This window comes from Apium graveolens, chromosome 9 (genome assembly GCF_009905375.1).
Source record: "Apium graveolens cultivar Ventura chromosome 9, ASM990537v1, whole genome shotgun sequence".
In the NCBI taxonomy this organism is placed as follows: Eukaryota; Viridiplantae; Streptophyta; class Magnoliopsida; order Apiales; family Apiaceae; genus Apium; species Apium graveolens.
In genome coordinates this window covers 35,082,554-35,108,066 of record NC_133655.1, presented here as the reverse complement: position 1 = coordinate 35,108,066, position 25,513 = coordinate 35,082,554, and the positions used below count along the sequence as shown (strand labels likewise).

The 25,513-nt window shown below is 34.0% G+C and overlaps 2 protein-coding genes across 2 annotated transcripts; both read left to right on the top strand.

Moving 5' to 3' along the window:
- Nucleotides 1-10,935: 10,935 nt before the first annotated feature.
- LOC141685197 (uncharacterized) lies at nt 10,936-12,176 on the top strand. Its single transcript, XM_074490314.1, has 3 exons — nt 10,936-11,029; nt 11,111-11,413; nt 11,458-12,176. The coding sequence occupies exons 1-3, from the start codon at nt 10,936-10,938 to the stop codon at nt 12,174-12,176; spliced, it is 1,116 nt and encodes a 371-aa protein (XP_074346415.1).
- An 11,175-nt stretch (nt 12,177-23,351) lies between these two features.
- On the top strand, nt 23,352-25,319 carry LOC141682559 (dihydroflavonol 4-reductase). Its single transcript, XM_074487250.1, has 6 exons — nt 23,352-23,510; nt 23,665-23,831; nt 23,915-24,109; nt 24,198-24,357; nt 24,443-24,635; nt 24,830-25,319. The coding sequence occupies exons 1-6, from the start codon at nt 23,393-23,395 to the stop codon at nt 25,098-25,100; spliced, it is 1,104 nt and encodes a 367-aa protein (XP_074343351.1). The 5' UTR covers nt 23,352-23,392; the 3' UTR covers nt 25,101-25,319.
- The last annotated feature ends 194 nt before the right edge of the window (nt 25,320-25,513 follow it).

The window sequence follows — 25,513 nt, the reverse complement described above, 5'->3', positions numbered from 1 at the left end:
GAGGGTCTTTAAAGATCTTCCCGGCCCTCTTCATCCTGGTTGTCTCCAGGTCCTTCGGCTTGGTAGCCTCCTCAATCTTCTCAGCCACTGCAACAAACAAAGTCAGTTGAAAACCAATGAAATAAAAGTGCAGGAAATAAAGGAGGTAAGAAAGGGAACTTACTTTTCTTATGAACGGGCGAAAGGCCGCGTTCTACCAGGACGGTCTCCCGGATAAGGTCCCAAGAATGGGAAGTACCGTTGTCTTGCGTAAGGAGGTTGAAACCTCTAGCCTCCTCCTCAGACAAAGTTATGTCATTTGGGCTCCCGTCCATGGCCAGCCCAAAGGATGATCGAAACAGGGAGCCCCAATCTCCACCTTCCCAAATAACAAACAAAAAATCTTTCTTCCACCCCAAGTTGTTGTCAGGGATGGACTTCCCATTCACGATATGGGGGATAGTGGGGCGCTGGTTGATAGAAACCCAACCCGGACTTTTATCAGGGTTGTTTTTGAACTGAAAAATCTTCCTGAAGACAGCAACAGATGTTGGGACGTTGTGCTTGGCGCATTGCGACAGATAGCACAGAATCAACCTCCAGGAATTAGGGGGAAGTTGGCAAGGGCTGATGCCCACATCAGCCAGTAGCAAAGGAATGAATGGATGAAAAGGGAGTCTAATACCTGCCCTTAGAGTATCCCTATAGACGCATAGCGCGTCCTTCTTCCACTGACAGGCCCTGTGGGCCGGACCCGCAAGAACCAGCTTAAAAGGCTCCTTGATTTTGAAGCAGCTGCTCAACTTTTCCAGCTCCTTGGGATCCCGTAAAGCACTAATATGATCGTGCGCGTCCAGATACGCATCAGACGGGTACTCGTCCCCTCGAGTGTTGATCATGTCGATTAAGGAAGTATACCTCGATCGAATAGGAAAATCGTTGGACTTTCTAGCCACGTTCATCTTGGCCAAGCGAGTCATTCTTTTGTCAGCCATCTAAAAAGAGTAAGGGGCACGTAAATAGGCTATCTTAAAATGGCACACAATGGAAAAATAGACACGAAAAGCAAAGGGAGGAATCTTACCTGAAGAAGCGCTCCTGAAAAAGGCTTTAAGCTCCGACTTGCTGTTATTGCTCTGAGAATCTTAGCAGGAAGATAAAGAAGAAAACTAAAAAATGAGAAAGTGAGGAGTAATAGCCTTTCCTCATTCCTTTATATAAGAGGAAAGGGAAGTTGAAGGGACGAAAAGCCCATTGAGAACAAAGGCCCATAAGAAAAGGCCCAGAAAAAGGAATATTCCAGAATATTCCTAGGAATTCTAGAGCATTCTAAACAGGGTGTATTAAGCCCAGTAATATTTGGTAAAGCCCAATAAAGAGGCCCAGTAATATTTGAAAAGCCCAATAAAGAGGCCCAGTAATATTTGAAAAGCCCAATAGAAAAAGCCAGGCCCAAATCCAATTAGGATTTGGAAAATTCAATTTTAGCCCTAAAAATGTAAGGACCAATGGAGAAGGCTAGAAAAAGACCAGAATCCAGGTCGAGATCCAGGTCGTGAATCCTGCCCGTAATCTTTCGAGCAGGCACCCGAAAATAACGGGCAAAAAAGACCAGGATTCAGGTCGAAATCCAGGTCGTGATCCCTGCCCGAAATTTTTCGACTAGGCTCACGAAAACAACGGAAAAAATAGGATTAAATTGAAGTCGAAATTTCGACCTGGAATGAGGTCGAATTAGCCAAGCATCTTTCAGGAATAAAGATTAAAAACCCAGGTCAAAATTTCGACTAGGATCCTGGTCGAAATCCTAGTCGATGGGCTCAAGATCAGAAGCTAAAAGTGGGGAATTGACGACCTAGATCCAGGTCGAAATTTCGACTAGGATCCTGGTCGAAATCCAGGTCATGAATCCTAGTCGAAATCCTTCAACCAGGATGACAAGGCTGACCCCTATTTTCGACTAGGATCCAGGTCGAAATTTCGACTAGGATCCTGGTCGAAAAAGGGCTGGAAATCTGAAAAATCCAGAAAATTAGGGAAAATCCCAGAAAATTAGGGAAAATCCCAGAAAATTAGGGAAAAATCCCAGAAAATTAGGGAAAATCCCAGAAAATTAGGGAAAAATCCCAGAAAATTAGGGAAAATCCCAGAAAATTAGGGAAAAATCCGGAAAATTGGGGAAAATCCCGGAAATAAGGGAAAAATTCCTGGAAATTAAGATAATTCCTGAATAAAAGGAAAATTCATTGTAAATGTGTAGGTCGCTCCACACTTTACGGAAAAACGAAACCCTGTAAGGGAACGAATAGACTTAACTTCTGCGAAACCTAATCAATGTTTCCCAAAAGTTGGGGGGCAAATGATAGGGATAAATAAATTATGATTGTATAATTAAATACTGCATTAATTGTACAAGCTGTGGACTGCTAGGCCCAATAAAAAGATATATGATACTTAGATCAGAAAGGTTAAGCCTGATGGACCAGGTCAGGCCTGATGGAATAAAAAAGGCCCAAAAGCCCTGATTATTAATTAATTTCATAATTAATTAATAAGGGAAAAATCAGATGTTGAGAAGAGTCCCGATAAGGATATAAATCCTTAGAGATTAGCCTCAAGGGGACCTAAAAGGATAAGGAATCAGTTTCCTACTATCTTGGACTCCAAAGTCCATTATAATTATGAGATTTGCCCACCAAGTCTCCTATACCAAGTCCAATTTAAGGACTCCCAACATCTATATAAGGGGCCTCACCCCACAAATCAGAACTACGTTTTTTGGCTTGATTCTCTAATTCACAGAGGTACGTAGGCATCTCGTAAAGGCAGAATTAAGCTACGATACACGAGAGCAGCCATTAAAGGCCTTGAGCTCCCGAATCTTAGTAATAAATACAGCAAATAATAACCTTAGTTTTTTATCCATAACACTACGGTATTGCTTTTTCGGGGAAATATTTTAGTCGGGGAAACATTTAGTTTGAAATTAATATTTTATCCTGCTAATTTGCCCTATATTTTTTTGTCAAGGATAATTAAACCCATGACATTTATGTGCAAACTAAGTATATTAACCAATTGAGTTCAAGGTCTTCTTGTTTGCATTTTAATAATATTAATTATTGAGTTAGATATGAGGATAGACCCATAAAATCTATGTGTAAATCGATTTTTTTTATACATATAATATTGCAACATGGCCTTTTTGGGATAACATTTTATTCGGGTTAATATATTATTCAAAATTACTATTTTGACCTTATATTTGATAAATATGCAAGTTAATATTGCAAAGAGAATTGAATCGATGACCTTATGTGCAAATTAAGTGCATCAACAAGTTGAAATAGAGGTCTATTTATTTATATTTTAATAACATTAACCGTTGAGTTAGATCTGAGAAAAAATCTATATGCAAATCTAAATTTTTATTTTTCTTTCGTAATTTGATAAATTTAAAAATTAATGTTATTATTGAGAATTGAACCCATGACCCCTATAAGCAAATTAAGTACATCAATAAATTAAGGTAGATGTCCATTTGTCTATATTTTATTAACATTAACTTTTGAGTTACATTTAAGAATAAATTTGCATAACATCAAGATTATAATTACATTTTAATTTATTTAACTTTACCAATAAAATTAGGATTAGACATTCTTACATTACATAGTGATTTTTTGATATTATATATTACCGCAAAATTATAATTTATTGATCATGCCATATTATGTTTCAAACTCAGTATTTCTATATAATGTGAATTGCATTGTTTAAATTGTTTAATTACTTATATTTATATATATATATATAGATATATATTATTGTATTAGTTGGTTGGCTTCTCAAAATTCAATTTTCAAAATTTTCGTTACTGTTATGAATTAAAATATTTTGTTGTCAAATGTTTAACAGGTTAAATATCAAAGTAATTATTAAAGTGAAGGCCGTATATCACTTATTTCACCGATCTTAACGGGATATTCTTTTAATCACTAAAATCATATAAATATCAAATAAATAACTCAAAATTGTCTGCAAGGGTTGGCTCAGTTGGTTAAAGAAGGGATAACTATCCTCTTGACCACAGGTTCGAATCTCACGGTAGGCGAATTTATGATTATGCCTCCTGAGGCAGAGGCTGTCGCCCGTAGGGTTTACCTAGTGTGCACCCGAAGGATAGCGGCTGCGGGTTACCCACGATAAAAAAAATTAACTCAAAATTTGTGATGAGAAAATAAATATAATCTTTTGTTGAGGTTTATACACCTATCTTCAATGCAACTACAATCAAATAAAATGTTGTGAATCTTAGTATTTTAGATAATAAGTCTAGATTTTTTAAAAAATATTTACTATATATTTTAAATTTTACAGTTATTTTATCTTACTTTATTAAAATAAATAGTAAATAAAAGTTTAAAAATCTAGATATTTTATCTAAAATACCAGAGTTCATAACTTTTTATTTGGTTATAACAGCTTTGAAGAAAAATGTTTAGAACTTAACAAAATATAATATTTACTTTTTTGACATATTTTTGGAGTTATCTATTTGATATTTATATGAATTTAATGATCAAAATAATACCCCGTTAAGATCTATAAACGAATTGATATATCATCTTTTTTTTATTAATCAGTTTGATATTAACCCCAATGTTTAACTATCACTCTTATTAATAACTATTCTTAATTTCAGTCATTTCATAAATTCACCTAACATATTTGATTCAATATCATCTATAATACCTAATGACTATTCCCTAATTTACCCATTTAACAATTTGGGTAAAAAAAATTACCCATGACCCAAATCCTATACATTTTTGCTAGATCCATGGACTACCCAATTAAGTTCATTTGACCCATCTTAATCTATATGGTTATTATTTGAATTTCAAAAATAAAGCTATCTATGGAAAATGATTTGAACAAATCAAATCATGCATAATTTTCTCCAATTTGTTACATCATTTTCTCTCTCTTTTTCCAAATCATCCTGCCCCTCTCTCTCTCTCTCTCCCTCAGTGGACGGATTACAATGGAGTTACAGTACTGCTTCTGAACTTAAAAACTTTGCTTGGAGTTTACAATGCAGTCTCAACGTATTGCTTCTAAACCTTGGTTGCTCCATAACTATTTTTGTTAGATTGTTTGATATTTTCCCTTGGTGTCTCCAGAACTGTGTGGTTAGATTGTTTGATATTTTCATGATAGAAACGGTACATGACATTCTTCTCATTATGTTCAATTTCAGGATTCAAGCGTGTTCGTGGACGTAATATTGAGAAAACCTTGAATCCATCTGATGCCCCCAGTGAACAAGGTTTTAGTCCTCATGATGATGCAGCATGTAAACATTTCCCTATTTATTTTTAACTGATTTGTTGATTTTGTCGAACCAGATACAAAACGTAAGGTTCGTGGGAGAAATGTCAATTCTATTCTTTCAGACTTGACTAATCTCCAGCCTATAGAGAATCACCGGTCTAAATCCGTCAACAATGATAGATGTACCCTATTATTTTTTGAATTTTTACACGATATCTCATGTGACCGTTGTTATGATTTCTTATAAGTTATGTTGTATACATTAATAAGTTTTTCTTTACTCTTTTGTTTAGTTATACCTGGATCTAATCCACCAACTTTGCGTGAAGATGCATTGTTACGAGCAGTTAGTGGCAAGGAGAATCAGAAACCAGATATATTGTTTACCAAAGCCTCTTTCAGCCCATTAAATCCTAAGCAGAGCCAATATATGTCGTGCACTTCAGATCATAAGAAACTCTATCCAATGTTCACTCTATGAATTTCCTTATAGCTAATGCCGTATATTTGTTACTTAAACAAGTTCCAAACATTCACCGATCAAGAAATGTTTGTGGACGACGAAAGAAGCACATCTCAGCCGTGGTCCTCTACAAGCAACTAACGGTTACTTGACATATGAAATAAACTATACTGAATATTTATCGCAGAACAATCGTGTATATTATTACACCTCATATTGTATAACTACTTTTGTATCAATCCTGACATGGATGTAGGTAATTCTTTGCGCCATTCTCATCTAACACCTTGATCAAGTGTTGATAACTTTAACAATGAATCAGAAGAATCAGGTCCAGTCTGTGATGTTTGTATTTATTTTTTAATGTAATATTAGTTTTTGTACCTATACGGTATAATGGACTTGAATCTGTGTAATTGAAATTAAGTAACATACAAGCACATACTTTGCCATATTATTTATGTTCAAATATGGAGTCAACCAATTTAATACAGAGAAATGTCTCAAAGCGCTTGGTAGAGTATATAGTTTTTGATTTATATGATACCCTGATTGGCAGGGTATGTAAGTGAAAATGAGGAAATTAGAAACAATTTACTACAAGATATTCCGGTTCAAATATGCAGTCAACCAATTTCTGGAGAAGACTGTATGCGTACGGTAAATTTAAGTAATCAGTCTCTACGCAGTATTTACACCGCCACGCCTGGTAAGCTTCCTAAACTTGGTATTTGGAATGGCGATACTGAAAGCTCACAATTCCTGTTCATTATGCAGATTCAGGTGACAATGATTATCACCCCATTGGTAATGACAGTTTATATATAGAATATTTGTTAATGTCAAATCTCCACGACGTTGTGGTTGACACTGATTTCCAACCAAGTTTTGAAATTCTGGCTAACAACCGATGTGAGGTCAATACTGTTCCAAGATCAAATCCCCACCTCACCCAGCCTGGTAAGCAATGATGACTGAGTATTTACTAAGGAAATGTTACAGATTTTATTTGCTAATATAAAATTCTTGATTGAAAATTAGATCAAAATAAGCAATTGAGGGTGCGTGGAAAGAATTACAGTTCTAAGGATCATAATGTATTCCGATCTACACTGCCACAAAATACAAGTTTGAGCGAAACCATTTTACACACTCCTGGAAGAAACACGTCACCTTTGGATGCTTCCCACACATCAGGCACGGCTTGATAATGAATCAAGTGAACACGACTTAGATATGTAAACTTAATGTTATTAACTGTCATAATTTTGTTTATTTTTTTCAGATAAAAACAAAGTTAGCGTGCCTGGCAAGAAACAGCTCGTTAAAAAAAGCAATATTCTGTAGTGCAGTGCCATCTTCTTATACAGGAGTACTCGATAATTTGATATATACTCCCGCAGGAAACAAATCGCTTTCAGAATGTACTCAAACATCGGGTCAATGTTTGTAATAATTCTTAATTGAATAATAGATGTACAAACTATCAGAATCATAACTTTCCACGAATTTTTACATAATTGAACTAATGTTCTATATCTCTAATTATTGATTTATTAAAAGTTTTGTAGGTGTTCGCATATGTGGAGAAACATGTGCAAATCCTAAAACTCCGTGTGCGCGTAAACTACAATCCATAGAGTTTTCAGGTGCGGTTCACATATATGTGCGTACATTAATGTATACTATTAGATTGATAAGCATCCAATATGTTTAGTTCACAAGTTTACAAACAATGTATTTGTTACAGCATGTCAGATGAGAAAATAGGAAGCTCCAGGAACATGTCAAAGTGATAAAAGTGTAGTCAGTTTCTCATTGCCTGCATCCAGAGTGCAGAAACGATCGCGGAAATCTTTAAATCCAGATGTATTACAAACTGGAGAACATCTAACCAAAAAAGTTTGTGGAAGAATAAGTCCAGGTCCTTCAACGTTCGATACATCATCCGTAAAAAGTACTTTTGAGCGAGGAGAAAGTTCAGGGTCTAAAAACTTATTATATGACTTTAACAGTGTTGATGATTTTGACAGCAGTGACAGTGATTGTTTATCCAGAGGTATGAATTTAGATTTCACACACTACATACTAAGCTGTGAATTCTATATGTTTTTTGCATTGCTCAATCTCTGATGAATTACAAATTTTTGTAAGTGACTGTGAGGATATTGATGTAGATTTATCTGACAACACTATGCCTAAGTGGAGTGAGTACCTTGATGTTGGTGCTCCTGATAAAATTTGTTCAAAATGTTAGGCGATCATGTAGAATCAAGAAAGGAAAAATAAATCTGCACCAAGACAGCCTCCAATTTTTCTCTTTGTTATAAAAATGGTCAGATAACTCTTGATAAAGAAAAGCAACCTCCTGAACCTCTTGCTACACTCCTTAGTGGTGCATCCCGTTTTAGGAATTTCAAGCAAAATATTAGAATGTACAACTGTATGTTTGCGATGTCTTCGACCAGAGGAAAAATTGATCATAGTATCAGTCGTGGCGGTGCTCCTTATTGTTTCAAGGTCAAAGGTGTAAATTACCACAGTATAGGAAGATTTGTACCACCTGACGGTGCAATCCCCAAATTTTGTCAACTCTACATATATGACACTGAAGATGAAGTGAACAACAGAATAAACGCTGTTAAAGGAGGAAGTGATTCTGTTGATAAGGGTATCATACAATCATACAATCTTTGTTAGAAATGTTGGATAAACATAATTGTCTGGTCAAAGGTTTTCGTATGGCACATGAACAGATTGAACAGAATGCAATTGATGAATTCAGATTGGTTCTAATAGCTTCTTCTTCAGCATCTGGTCGACCTAACCATATTGGCCCATCAAATAAAGTTGCCAGATTGATTGTAACAGACGACTATGCAAAAGGATGCAGGGATACAATAATCCATTCAAGAACCAATGGATTGGAGAGGATATATGAAACCGATCCACGATTTATGCAACTACAATATCCTCTTCTTTTTCCTCACGGAGATATTGGATTTTACCGTCAAATCCCTGCAAATAGACCTTATAAAAAACAGCCCAAACACACTCAGTTTGTAGAAAATGAAGATCCAATAGAAAAGGGAGACAGAGAATTCATCACGATGAAAGAGTATTACAATTATAAACTTATGATTCGACCTTCAGAAGGTATATTCTTTATCTACACTTTGTTTTAATACATATTCTTTAATATTTTCTCAAAGTTACAAAGAATCAAGCATTTAATCACGAGTTTACAGGTTTGACTCCACATCTCGGAGTTCGTTTATGGCAGCAATATGTGGTGGATGCATTTACTGCAATGGAGCAGTACAGACTTGACTGGATCAGAGATAACCAGACAACAATTTGTTCAGATTTGTACCACAATATACGGGATGCACTACAAAATGGTGATAGCAATCTTGAAAATATCTCCAGAGCAACAATTTTACCTGCCTCATTTATTGGCAGTAAAAGGTACATGAATCAGTATTTTAAGGACGCTTTGGCCATCTGTCGAACGCTTGGCCACCTATCATTGTTCCTTACGATGACCACAAATACAAAATGGCCTGAAATACAGCAGATGTTAAAGTTTTTACCCGGTGTTGATGGTGTTGACGCTCCAGACGTGGTTGCAAGGGTTTTTAAAATGAAAGTTGACCAGATGGTTGATCAAATCAAAAATAAAAATTTTTTGGACGTTATAGGAGGTATTATAATATGAAAGCTTTTTCTGATGATTTAATTTTACACTTTGGCAATAAAATGACATGTATGGAAATCATACTATTTTTCTAATTTAATACCTTGACATTTTACAGTGATGCACGTCATAGAGTTTCAAAAGCGTGGACTGCCACATGCTCACATGCTTATTTGGTTGCATCCAAACGATCGTCCAAAAACCACGGACCAAATAGATAAAATGGTGTCTGCAGAAATTCCTGATCCAAGTATTGATCCTGTTGGATACGAAGCTGTAAAGAATTACATGATTCATGGACCATGTGGAACTGATTGTGTTAATTCTCCATGTATGGCTAAAGGCAGTTGTACTAAACATTTCCCTAAAAGGTAAATCGTCGTCATTTACACCATAGTTGTACTAAACAATTTCCTAAAATGTAAATCTTTGTCATTTACACCATACTCAATGAATTTATTATAACAGTTCATATACTTGATGACATTGAATTATAAAATTGTTCTATCATTTTTAACAGGTATAATTCTCACACATTCTTCGATGAGTGTGGCTTTCCTATTTACAAAAGAAGGAAAACATGAATTACTGTAAACAAAAAGGGAATTGAGCTGGATAATCGTTATGTTGTCCCATACAATCGAGATCTTCTAATAAGATTTCAATGTCACACAAACCTAGAGATTTCTAACAGCTCAAGATCACTGAAATATCTATTCAAGTATTGCCTGAAAGGACACGATACCGCAACCATGTGTCTGAGGAAAAAAACAACCGCCAAGACTGTCGCCACAACACCAATCACTCTGGAGAAATGTCTGATTGATGAAGTTAAACATTACTTAGATGGTAGATATGTTTATACATCTGAAGCATCCTGGAGGATATTTGGTTTAGACATCCATTCACGTTGGCTTTCAGTTGAACGTTTGCCAATACATCTACTAAATGACAAGCACGTGTCGTTCAGGAACTCAAAAAATCTACAGGAGGTGTGCGATAATGCAGGATCAAAAAAAGTAAATTAGAAGCATGGTTTGAAGTAAACAGAATATATCCAGAGGCCAAAAATTTCACCTATTCAGAATTCCCAAGCAAGTTTACCTGGCATCCACAACCGGGTTCCTGGAAACCGAGAAAAAGAGGTGATGTCATTGATAGGCTTTCTGAAGTACATTCATCCAGCGGTGAATTATTATATCTCTGCATGCTCTTGCTTAGGATTAAAGGTGTTATTTCTTTTGATGATTTAAAGATAGTCCACGGCCATATTCATAAATCTTTTCACGAAGCTTGTGCCGCACTAGGTCTCCTCCAGAATGACCAGCAATGGCATGAAGCTATAGCTGAAAATTCGCATACATCCATGCCTCCACAACTCCGTGTAATGTTTGTCAACATTGTAGTTTACAATCCAATTTCTCATCCGTATAGTCTTTGGGATACACATTAGGGATGCATGTCGGATGATATTGTTCTTGTGAGACGACACCTCACTAACAGTCCAAATCTTTGTCTATCAGATTATGATATCAAGAATTATGCTCTTGCAGGTATGATTTTAATAATTATTTCAGCCCTATCATTTTCCCATATGTAACTAACAGGATAAATTTTATGTACATTTATTCCAGAGATTGAGAAATTGTTGAACGATATTGGTAAAAGCCTTACAAATTTCCCAGATATGCCATTTCCAGGAGAAGCATATTTTTCCAACTCTGACAATAGGCTAATTCTTGAGGAAACATCCTATGACACAGAAGAAATGAAGAAAATCCACGAAAAAATTCATAGTCTTCTGAATGATGAACAGAAGAGAGTCTATGATTCAATTCTTGACAATATCAACCAGAAAAAGGTGGTGTTTTCTTCGTTTACGGGAGTGGAGGTTGTGGAAAGACTTTCTTGTGGCAGACACTATGTTGTCGATTACGGTCGGAGCATAAGATTGTGCTTCATGTGGCCTCATGTGGTATAGCTGCCGTGTTGCTTCCCGGTGGAAGAACCGCACACTCCCGCTTTCACATTCCTCTCAAACTTGATGAACATTATTCTGTCGGGTTAAGACATGGGACCGATATTTCCAAGCTTATTCAACAAACTGATTTAATAATCTGGGATGAGGCACCTATGCAACATCGTCATGCATTTGAATGCGTTGATCGATCCTTGAGAGATATTATGTCTGTTGTTGATAAAAGAAGAGCTAAAAAGCCATTTGGTGGTATAACCATTGTTTTTGGTGGAGATTTTCGGCAAATACTTCCAATTATTCCAAAAGCGTCAAGAGCTGAAGTAGTTTGCACTACCCTCAATAAATCCAAGCTTTGGGATTCTTGTGAAGTATTTTTATTGAAGCAAAACATGTGGCTTAATGCAGGAAATACAGAATCGGAGAATAAAATCATCGCTGAATTCAGCAAGTGGCAGCTTGAGGTCGGTGATGGTAAGGAAACCAATATTTCTCCAGATTCAGACAGTGGTAAAATGTTAATTAAGATTCGTGATCAATATATCATTCATACGTCTGGAGATCCTATCCAGAAGATTTTTGAGGTGACATACCCAGATTTTCTACAGAATATCTCTTCGCATGAATACCTCAGATCAAGGGCTATACTAACACCTATTAATATCGTGGTGGATGAAATTAATATTGCTATGGATGAAATTAGCCCTACTAACATCATATTTTAATCTTTCATTCTCTAAAGTTTGATCTCTATAGCTAATATAAATGTTTTTAAGAAATAATCTCAACTCAGTAATCTCTTCTGTATCAAAAGCAAGAGTTGATAGAGGTACCTCTAGTTCAGCAGAATCAGAACTCTTATCAGCATTTGCCATTAAGGCATAGTTCACCTCTTCTTCAGATTCTGAAATGTCTGTCCAGTTTTTCTTCTTTGTGATAAGCGCTTGGCCTTTATCACCTTTTACTTTCTTGCAATCAGGAGAGATGTGGCCTCTTTCACCATAATTGTAGCATTTGACATTTGAGTTGTCTCCTATGTCAGACTTTCATCCTTTGCCTTCAGTCTTTCTGAACCCTTTCTTGTTAGAACTTCCACCTTTCCTGGAAAACTTCTTACCCTTTCTGAATTTCTTGTAGGCTATCTTTGTGATACCCTTCACCATAAGAGCACACAGTTGTATCATCTCTGCATACATCCACTTCAGATAAATTTTCAGGTTCTGAATCATCATCATCAAAATCTGATGACTCTAAATCAGTTTGTATGATGAGAGCCTTTCCTTTTGCCTTCCAAGAGACAATTGGCTTTTTTTCAGTCTTTAAAGCAACTGTCTTAGACTTCCCTCCATGCCTCTTCTTTCTTTCTCCATCTCAAATTCATGAGTCTTGAGCATCCCATAGATTTCATCAAGAGACATATCGGCAAGTTCATAGTTGTCTCTTATTATAGTAGCTTTCAAATCCCACTTTTCAAGAAGAGCTAGTAGGAATTTCATATTTGAATCTTCTGGATCATATTCCTTATCCACTAGTGACAGATCATTAAACAGCTTTATGAATCTGTCATATGTATCAGTTAGTGACTCATCAGATTTTGAGTCAAAGTGCTCATACTCATGTGTGAGTATTGTCTTCCTGTTCTTTTTGATGACATTGGTTCCATGACATCTCACTTTCAATGCATCTCAGATTTTTTTTTTTGCAGTTTTGCATCCAATCACCCTATTTGACATGACATTGTCAAGTGCACTATGAAGCAAGTGTCTTACTTTTGCATCCTTGCCTAGTGAAGAGATGTCTTCAGTGGTGAGTTCTCTATTTTTTTTGGGAATCATCTTTTGTGGCTCATTCCCAACTGCAACAGAAAGTTTTGTGGGCATGTGTGGACCATCATAAATTCTGTCTAAATATTCTGTATCTATAACTTCCAGAAACATGGCCATCTTCACACTCCATACAGGGTACTCAGACACCCTGAGCATAGAAACCCTGATGGTTTCATATCTACTGGTGTTTTGAATGGGTTGAACCTTTGCAGGTTCTTGAGGGTCTTGTGTTTTTGATTGATCAGACATGATTGATTGTTTGTTTGGATCTTAACTGTTTGTAAGCTTAACAGATTGGCTCTGATACCACTTGTTAGACCTCAATGATACTATAGAAGGGGTTTAATATAGTATCTACAATCAATTCGATTATGAACACAAGTATGTAACAGAAAACAAGTTTATTCAATATATCAAACTCTGTTACAGTAGGTTTAATCTACTCTCTCAGTATGTATGATATGACTAAGAGTTGCTAGGGTTATAATGAATAATATTCTCGTGAATGATAACAAATATAGTGTAAACCCTAATATGTGTTTATATACTACACAGTTACAAGATATCTCCTAATTGATATGATATGTTCTATTTCCTAAAATACATCAATCAGAGATTATCTACCATAGTCCATTAGCTGTATAACTCTCCAAGCATATCTTCTTTTTTTTAATCCAGTTCCTCTCTTGTAAATCAGTCGCTTTTTATCCCTGAAGTGTATCCGCACTTAAGTTATGATGTAAATCCTGATGGGCTTAAGTTCTGATAACATCCTGTCTTCAGTAAGTTCTGATTTCCAGTTAAGTTCTGATAGTAAGTTCTGAAACTAAACAAATCAGATTCGACATGACATCACAAATATATCTAACATATGCCATGGCAATTAATAAAAGTCAGGGACAATCACTTGATACGGTTGGGTTTTACCTTCCCTGAGCAGCTTTCTCACATGGACATATTTATATTGCGATTTCTAGAGTTACACGTCCTGAAGGCCTCCATATTCTCATAGATAGTGATGATGGTACGAGCATAAATATTACAAATAATGTAGTTTTTGAGGAAGTGTTTTACAATCTTCCAAGCGTAGACAATTGACCTGACATATTAATACAATTGTGTTGTATACTTCTCTTTCTCCTGTTTCTTTCCTGATTTTTGATGTCATATATCAATGTCGTACGTGTAGCAACACAAATATTACAAACATTTATGTGTAAAACCTGCATCAATATAAATAATTAAAACATTCTCTCCAAATTAACCATATGTTTTTAAAAAGTTTAACATATCGATCAAGAATATATCTTTAATGGTTAAAATAATAGTACAAATCTGAATGATATGCTTGGTAGGCAGTATTCCTCTATTTTTGGAAGTAACCAAAATGATAAGGTGGGTTAGTTGTCATTATCACATCAAACACTATGTAATTAATTATCAGAAAATTAAACCAAGATATTACTCTTCTTCTCATTTAAACTAATAGATTTGCACTATCAAATTCCAGCTAAATTAAAGGCATATCCCTAATGCCTCGCTGGTGAAATATAGTTACAAAGTTTTTACAGAATGAGATTCATTTGCTAAAACATCAGTTATCTTTTTCTCTCAAGAGTGCAACCATTTTGTAAGAGTTTCATTTCGTTAACCTATTTTTACTATTCTCAAAATATGGACTGAATGATTTTCCTACTTACTGTGCTAATCTACATTGCTTGAATAATCTTTTTATATTGCTCCTCTTATAGTGTTGTTTTTAATGGAGTCATTTGACCGTATATCAAATCTCGACAAGGCTAGCACTAACTGGAAAATTAAGGCCAGGGTTACCAGGATGTGGGCTAATATGACTTTGGAGACAAACTCACTGAAAGGCTACAATCTCATTCTTCTGGATGATGATGTATGGTTAGATGTATTTCTGTCAATCCTGGTTTGCACTTAATTATATTTATGTAGTTTATGTAATTTAAAATTGTAGGATAAACATTTTCATGCCTTTGCGTATCACAACATTTGGAATGGATTTACCAAAAAGATTGTGGAAGGCGGTGTCTACATTTTTGACCAGTTTGCAGTTAAAGATCCTGTCGGGAATTTGAAGTCGGTCCAGAAAAATCTATGTATCAGATTTACAGGCTCCACTACTGTCAGGACTGCTCCTGATGATGGCATGATCCCTTTAAAAAAATTTGAGTTTCTGGACCTCGGAGATTTATTTGCGGAAGCAAATAAATGTCTTCCTCAACAGCATCCTGAATTTGCAATAAGTTCGGTAACGGATTCACTATTATCTTACTGTACTCATATTTAATACCAATTTAATAGGCTAAGCACTTATACAATAATATCGTGTAAAATACGTTCTATATAAGACAGATATAATTGGAGTTGTCGAAGAGTATGAAGGTTTGACCAAGCTCCCAACTAAATACGGAGATAGAGACATTGTGAAGTTTAGAATATGTAATTCAAGGTTGTTCACATATGTATATTTATTAAGTATTAGATTTATTGCTATATTTCCATTCTGCTAAATATTATTAGCCACAACTCCCAATCCTGTGTTCAAGTAATGCCCACAAAGTGACTGTTTGGGGTGATCTTGTTGTGTCGTTCAATGACAAGATGGTTGAAGATCCCAAGAAGCCTATAATTGCTATTTTAACAAGTATAAAAGTGACTACTTTTATGGGTAAGTTATTCTTATTTGCAATCCTATTACATAATTGTAATTCTTGCTGATTAAATAATTTACTTGATTACCACATTCAGGTTCTATTCAAATTTGTACACTACCATCAACTCATTTGTATATAAATCTTGATGATGAATCTGTGACTGATATGAGGCAAAGGTAACAAATAGATATGAAATTAAAATTAACTCATCCACCTTTTACTCTATATTTATTTTGTTGAAATTGTTTAGGTTGCTTGAAGAAGGTTATATACTGAAAAGAGAAAATTTGATCCAAGCTAAACAAAATGAACTGGTTCCTACCTCATTTCAAAAATTGTCGCTGAAGGACCTTAATGAGAATTTGACATACGAACATCTCAAGGTATATCGTTAATCCAATTTTGACAAATACTATATTATAAAATATTCCCTTATGTTGTTAATAGTTACATTTTCATCGTATTCCAGAGAAGAATTTGATGCACGTTTACCATTATCAAGGTCGATGAGAAAATAAATTGGTGGTTTTATAGCTGTAACAAATATTTGCACGAGGTTGAGCGCATTGGCACAATATTTAAATGTACCAACTGTCCTTGGAACATTCCCGTCTCTCCGAAGAGGTTACTCATATATTAAAATTTTTGTACAATTTTTGTACAAAAGATACTTTAAATTGAAACCTAATAATATTAGCTACCTATTGTCTTAAGATTCCGTCTAATGGTTCTTGCTGAGGATGAAACATTTGCTTGTAATGTTGTTCTGAATGATCGAGCTGCTAGAAAAATTCTTGGAACAAGTGTTGCAAAGGTGGTTTCTGATTACGATAAGGTAAAGAACTTTAATAATATTACATCTGTATTTATATATGTTATATCACATATCCGAAATCAATTTATTACAAATGTGTTTAGGATCCATCCAAAAGCTTTCCCAAAGTTCTTAAATCATTAGTTGGAAGACTAATTTTAGTAGAACTGAGTCTAACCAAATCAAACGTTGCTGAGGACAACAACCTTTTTTATGCTGAAGATATATATATACCTACAATGCAGACTCCAACTCCTTCTGATTCTCCCATTCTGTCTGAAGATTATTCCAATAACATTAGTACTGAAGTGAGTGAATTATGTTGTTATTTTACATTTGCTCTTTGAACATTAATTTTTCCTGATTAATAAATTCTCGAACTTTCTTATCAACGATATGTGCATATGTAGTACTCGAAAGCTGACGACGTGCATGTAACTTCAGGCTCGGCTAAATCTGTTAACAAAAAAATTAAAAAGGTACTCATATTACTATCATCTTATGTTAAACATCCTATTTTCTCATATACCATGGTTCCCTTTTTCACTAAATAATCAATTTATTTATTTATCACTCTAAAACATAGAAGTTATAATTTATTTACTGAATCATTCACTTTGTGATTGCAGGAAGGTTGATATCATTATTCAACTATGAGGATTTTGAAGAAATTTTAATTTGCTTATTCTAGAAATAATTTTTAATAGTATCATTCAAGTGACAATATTTGTTATTCCAATTGTCACTATTAGTTATACTCTGTTTCCATGAATTGTTATCCATATTTTTTGATACTGATCCTTTATTAATGTGAGCTCTGCCTAGACATATATATACGACTTTGATTTTCAATAATTACAGAGTAACTTATTTATCTTCTATTAATGAATCATGGCAAAACCATAATTTTATTGTATTGTAGTTCTTATTTGTCATGGATTCTGTCATACACCTTTTGTGTTACAGTTAATTTCTCTTTTGGACATAAACGATTTAGTGGAACATAGTGGATAAATTTAAAAATTCTAGCATATAGGACATTTTTTAAATATGACAAATTAATTTTAACATTATACAATTTTATGTGTTTTTTAACCTGAATATACTCAAAGTAAGCTCCTTAATTTTTAAATCCTGCACAATACGATATATGACGACCGTATTGTGATGACTCTTACAAATTTATCTTAATGTTGGTTTGTTGAGGAATGTGATAAGTGTTGCCAAATATTTTGTGATTGATACGGAATGCCATAGCCTATCAAAATTAGGTTAACTTACTGCAATCAAGATGATAAAATATTCCTAAAAAAATACTGTGATTGAGTATCTTTACTAAAAGAATACTATATATTCACTATCTTGGGCAGTTGTTCTATACTTAACTTGCATAAGAACATGCAGGTTTATAATCATTATCTTCCATTCCAACAAAAAATTACTATACATAATACATTCTCTTATTAAAATTTGACCATCTTTGATCCAGATATGGAAGACCATCGGCATTTGTCCGATCTGAATCCCACTCAAGTTGCCTGGACGTTGAAAGTTAGGGTGACAAGAATGTATAGATCAATTAATGGTCTTGGAGAGGTCTCGAGGCACAATCTTATTTTGCTGGACTGTGAGGTGTGTTTGATATTTATCTATTGTAATGAAAATAATGTACTCCGGTTGTATTTTTATATCCATTAATAATGCTTAAAATCTGTTTCGAGTACAGAATACACACATGGTTGCAGTTGTGTCACCTGCTATTTGGAATCAATTTACTGGACTGTTGAATCCAGGAACCTTATACTTTATAAGGAACATAGGTGTCATGCCTGCAACTGGTATGTACAGGCCTGTACGTTACACATTCTGCATACGGTTCCTTCCCATCACTATTGTGGATGTGGTGCCGCTGGAGACTCTCATGATTCCTCGCTACAAGTTTGAATTGACTCATCTGCCAGCTATAGCCAACACTCTTTTGAATTATAATGAAGATGAGATGCCAGTTTATTCCACAGGTACAACAATTTAAACGCTCACATACAGGAATTGTAAACTTCTCATCCTGAATACTTATAATATATAAACAGATGTTATTGGTGTTGTCGAGGACTTAGAACCAATGCGAACAGTTCTGAGCAGGTTTGGTTCAAGGGTTATGGTGCGCTTCAGACTAAACGATGGAGAGTAAGAAATCCTATATTATATTTATCTAATCCGGATGAGTACAATATCATCGTCTAACATTTTTGTTCTTCAAGGTCAAATTCCCATGTCCATATTTTATTTTAGGACATCGCACCGTGTTCATTTAGTGGGTAATTTACCACCAAATACTGAGTCCTTATACCAGGATATGTTATCTTTGCATCTGTCCGCATCAACACTTACCATGGTGAATTTTTCTTGCTTTCCTGCATTTAATTTTTTTTATTATGAACCAAATTTTTTCACTATATTGTATTTCATGGAAAGCAATTCTAACGTCATTTCATTTATCTATTTCAAAAAGGCATAATTCGTATAGAAAATCTAGCTTCAACAAATATCTTTATCAATATTAAATATCCTGATGTCGCTGCCTTGAGACAGAGGTGCGCACATTGTGTGATAATTTAGAATTTAATATTTTATAATTTAGTATTCGTACTCTAACTATTGTGTTCCACGTGTTATGTAGGTTGCTCAATATTCATAATTGATGCATGAGTCGCTGCAGCAGGACCTTTTTATGATATGCAAGAGCTTATTATTTTTACGTAAAATAAAGTGGTTTTGAGATGTGAAATAAGCGTGCTCATTGCTTTCGAGCAATGTTATTTATTGTTTTTCCGAGTGTATGTTTGTGGGGATATTAGAATTACGTATTATCTATTAAATAAATTTGGTAGCATTATGCTGGAGCATTTTACACTTTTTAAATTAGTACTTCTATGTTCAGACTCTTATAATATTATAAATTTGGTAGCATTATGCTGGAGCATTTTACACTTTTTAAATTAGTACTTCTGTGTTCATAATCTTATAATATTACATTAAACGAGAACATGACATATTTATCCATATTAAAATTAAAATTACATATATTGGAATTGAGGGATAAATTTAATATGACATTAAATGTGAATCTTAAAATTAATGACTCTGTAATTGTAATTGAAACTACTAATTTACTACAAAATCCAAGGAATTTCTAAAGTTAGGCAAAGTAAAGTAAAATGTGCCGAAACCATTTTAAGACAGTTTGCTTTACCTGGGTTTTTTTTACGGCATGTATGTTGTATTTTTTTGGGTTTTTAAAATCTCAAAGTCAACGTTATTTGTGTTGTTTTTGCCTCTCTTTTTTTGCTTTTGTTTTTTTCTCTTTTTCTCCTTATATTTAAAAGCCTTTTCTATAAATTACATGAATATATTATATTTCAATATAAGGATGATTTTTGTATTTTTTTATTTTGAAAAAAATCTTGCAAAATATTGAATTATATATAGTATTCACTTTATGTCTTTAAAAATTATCAATTAAATAATACGCTTAGTCGATTTTGTTGCAACACCTTTAATCACATTGTCTACTCAAAACTTGAGAAATAAATATGTTACGACACAAGAAGTAAGAGACTCTTTCCAAATTGGTTATGTACAAAGACACTCAACTATGTCTTGGTTGTAACACTTTTTGTTATTAATAATAAAGCATGATGGATGTAATGAAGGCTCTACAATAGGTGTAAGGAGAACTGCTTTTGGAGATATTGTCATGATAAACTGCATCAGTCCTAGATTTTATATTTTTTTCCTTCTTATTAAAAAAATCAATTTAGTAAAGTTAGATTAAATCAAAATATATGTTGAAAAAAAATATAATTCCCAGAGAAGATACAAATAATTAGTATCTTCAAGATGATTTTTTTTACAAATAAATTTAGATTACTATGTCATGTAATTAGTTGACATTTAAGAAAAATAAGTTTAGATTTTTTGTTCAGTAAAATTTAAATCTGGAAATTGAATTGTAATGACGCCAGGATTTAGTTTTATTTTATTTTATTTTTGGTACGAAAATATTGATCAATATTAATATTACGGGAATAAGTAATTTGTAGAAAAAATATTGAAAGACAAATATTGTATGTAATTACTTTCTTTCATCTTTAGATTAATTTATTCTATAATTTTTTTAGTTTATTTTCTTATATGATTTATACGATCGTTTATAAGCAAAATATGTTTTGGGGAATAAGTACATAAAATCAATATATTTATAGTTTATTCCTCGAGACAAATAAAATATATTAAACACAGAAGGAAGATGAAAAGTTAACAATATTTTGTCCAAAACAACTGCAGATCATCAGTGTTAATTAAGTACTTACGCATTCCCTTTCTCTTAAACTCAAAAGTAACAGGTTAACTACATTTTCCAGCAAAACTTTCTCAAATGGCTGATCCAACTATTTTCAATATTTCACTAGAGTTGATCATACTTATTTTTTCTCACTTCATTTTCCAGACAGAAAGTTTCAGTTTGTTCGTGAAGCTTTTGTTGATATGGGGGCGTAAACAACCAAAGAAACATATCAAGTATGTCCTTGAAGCTCTTGACTGAGATAAGCTATATGACTTTCATCACCATCAGATGGAAGTTACACGTGACCAGTTCTACGGCTTTGTTTCTTATTGTGTTAGACACGATATTCATCAGGCAAGTTTTTTAAACTCATCTCTCAGACTGTTGCAGAGGAATAATGTTGATTTTAATCTTGAGGTTTTATCAGTACTATCTTCTAAATATTTCCCATCTAGATTTGCTTACATTTTCTTTAAGGCATTATTTAGACCAGCTGAATTAGATAGTACTGCTGCTGAAAAATTACGTAACATTTCTCTTTATATTATTTAATAAATTAAAAAAAATTATTTAGCACGCATAGCACGGGCAAAAATCCCTAATTTTTATAAAGAGTAAAGCGTAAAAGGGGAGGGAGTTACAACAGTATTTTCTCTTAAACTATAATTACTTAAAATACTACATTTTTCTATGGAAGATTTTGTTACAAATATTTCCATATTCGATAATGTTAAATATTTACAAATATATTACACATCTACAATTATACTTTTAAAAAGGGGTTAATAATCAAATGAGTCACTAAGATGAGCTTAATATATCAAATTGGTCACCAAACTCAAAATGGTCTCATACTGGTCACTTAACTGAGTTGCGGGTACATTCCGTTAGTCAACATCAAAATTTATTACGAGAAAAACTAATATGTTAAAATTTAACCGAAGTGACATTTTTCTGTTAAGATAACAGGTTTTTTTAGCCAATTAGCAATATATAATGTCTCTATCTCTCCAATAATATATATATACCTGATGTATGCGTGTAAATTAGGATACATATATATTTTATAAGAATTCGAAGTAACAAAATTATCATGATGTTGAACATATACATTAAACATACTTGACATGCTTGATATATATCAAAAATGTTTAAATGTACTTGAGACCCGGTTAAGGCGCGAATTTTTTATATTTATGTCCCATCAATATTAAACATTATTCTTATTATTTAACTAAGGTTAACTTATCAAACGTTAAATATATTTAGATTACACATTATTTAATGTATTCGAATCAAATTATGATTATTCTAAACACATCAGGTTGTCGTTAAAAAAATGTTTAGAAAAATTAACCTAAGTATACCTGTAACTAATTTAAGTGATTAGGTGATCAGTTTGAGACTGTTATTAGTTCGTTGATCAATTTGATAGATTGAGCACATTTTAATGACTTCTTGATTATTAGCCCCTTTTGAAAATAATTATATTATAACATGTGTTTATGCAGTGATAAATAGACGGATTCATAATTAAAATTATCTATAAAATCAATATATACGAGATATTATAATAAATGCGATTAACAAACACAAGAAATAATTGGATTAGAGCAGACACATATCTTGCACGGGTAATAAAATTAGTTACAATTTAATCAACGAACCTATTATTTCATAAAATTAAGCCAGCTAATTTTATAAAATACAGTCAGCTAAAGAGTAATTGCAGTCATATGTCATATGGTGCAAGTCCAGATTAATTTTAGATGTTTTATTATTTAAATTTTGTGAGTTTTATATTTTTATCCTAATTATATCATGAATTAGCTTAGCAAAAGAAAATCATAAATTAATATGTTGTTGGGGTTAAGTCGATGATTTGGTAGGTTGGTTGTTGCGGCACTTCATGAATAGTGTTTTGAACCGATGGTGGGTCATTTCACAATGCTCTCACAACAATTTACATATTATTCAGTGAGAAATTCTATCACAAACACGTCATGAATGATAGAATGCCATCCAAAATCCAAAATTTGACAATTTACTCACTAATCATTTATCAGACAAACACAGCATAAGGATCATGAAATGAAACACTATTAAATTTAATCTGGTAAGTATGGCAAGCACCAGCAACCAGGAAGAATTGGTTTGAATGGTGAGTAGACACGTGATTTAAACTCGTCAAACAACGTATATATAAACTTACCAAAAATGCTCTTACTCTTAGCCTACTACACTACACATACGTTATTACTGAAACAGAATGGTTAAACAACTGGCTACAGTTTGTGTAACTGGAGCTTCAGGGTTCATTGGCTCATGGCTTGTCATGAGGCTTCTCCAACGTGGCTACACTGTCCGAGCTACTGTGCGTGATCCTGGTTCGTATCTTCCGCTTCTCGTAATCCTCTGATTTCCGTAACATTGCACTGCAAAAAATATGAAAGTCCACAACATCAATATATATATATATATATATTCATTCGTTGTGTTCCAAGCAAACAATATTAGTTATTGGGATTTCTGGAATTACAGGGAACCAAATGAAAGTGAAGCAACTTGAACTGCCAAAAGCAGACCCCAACTTGACCTTGTGCAGGGCAGATCTAACTGAACAAGGAAGCTTTGATGAAGCTGTAAAAGGCTGTCATGCAGTCTTTCATATGGCCACCCCTATGGATTTTGAATCCCAGGACCCTGAGGCAAGTTTGCATTTCTCGCTTATGTACCGGTCTACACATGTAAATACTTAGTTATATATGTAATATTCGCTTCTATATCACAGAATGAAGTTATCAAGCCTACCATAAAGGGAGTCCTTGACATCGTAAAAGCATGTGTTAAAGCCAAGACGGTCAAGAAACTGGTTTACACTTCATCTGCCGGGACTGTCAATGTTCAGGAGCATCAGCTTTCTGTGTACGATGAATCCAACTGGAGTGACATCGATTTTATCTACTCTAAGAAGATGACTGCATGGGTTTGTATATAGTGTTCTTGGAACTCCTGCTACTACTATTACTAATTTGTTACCTTAACTGAAACTACTTGTCATACATATATTGCAGATGTATTTTGTGTCAAAAGCATTAGCCGAGAAGGCAGCATGGCAGGCTGCTGAAGAGAATAACATAGACTTCATCAGCATAATACCAACTTTAGTAGTGGGTCCATTTATCACTCCAACCTTTCCGCCTAGTCTGATTACAGCACTATCACCGATCACTGGTATTTACTGAATTACAATCCAGACATCAATTTTAAAAATCCCGCAGAATCGACTTGCTTACTTTCTGGGATACATGTAACACAGGAAATGAAGCCCATTACTCCATTATAAAGCAATGTCAGTACGTGCACTTGGATGATCTTTGCGAGTCTCATATATTCTTGTATGAGCATCCTACAGCACAGGGAAGATACATTTGCTCTTCTCATGATGCTACCATTCATGACTTCGTGAAATTGATAATAGAGAAATGGCCAGAGTACAATGTCCCTACTGAGTAAGGCCCCATAGATACTTAAGATTTTCCTAATCCTATGAATTCTGCCTTTTTCACCCATGAAATTTGTACGCGAACTTGTAGAGTATTATATATGTATAGGTTATCATACAATTTTGCTGTGTTTCTACAAACTCAGCCACTGGCCAGCAATTCATATACATAGTAACATTTTTTAAGGGGTGAATTGACAGGTTTAAGGGAATTGAGAAGGATTTGCCTGTCATTTCTTTTTCATCACAGAAGTTGATAGACATGGGTTTCACGTTTAAGTACACCTTGGAGGATATGATCAAAGGAGCAATTGAAACATGCAGAGAGAAGGGAATGCTACCTGATTCAACTACTTTGCAAGAGAATAACCAAGACAATGGACATGAGAAGAATCTGCTTCACCATTTCATCGAAAAGGATTCTACTGTCAAGGAGAAGAGAGGTGTGACTGAAAGCCTGATCACTGCCTGAAAGGAAACTTCGCTATTTGTAACACGATGTAAAATGACGAAGAAAGTGTATAAGAGTGTCAAGAATATTTCACATTGTTGAGTATAAGTATTGTTTTTTACTTTTGCATGCCCTGAAGTAGTCTGTGATGTTACGAAAGGACTGAAGCCTTTCCAGTTGGAAGGCTGGAGGCCGATTTCTATCTCTGATCATTTGAATAACAGAAACGAATTTGCTTAATCAAGGAAAATACTTTAGCTGCCTACTTGGACATTAAAAAGAACCTATGGCATACTAAAGACTACTTCAGAAGCCTAAACAGTACATGGGAAGTTTCAAAACTCAGCATGGCAAGATCATATATATTCTCTATATAAAGTGTGGTCACATTGTATTCTCCTAAAACTTCCCTTAAAGCTGCAATACTAAATAAA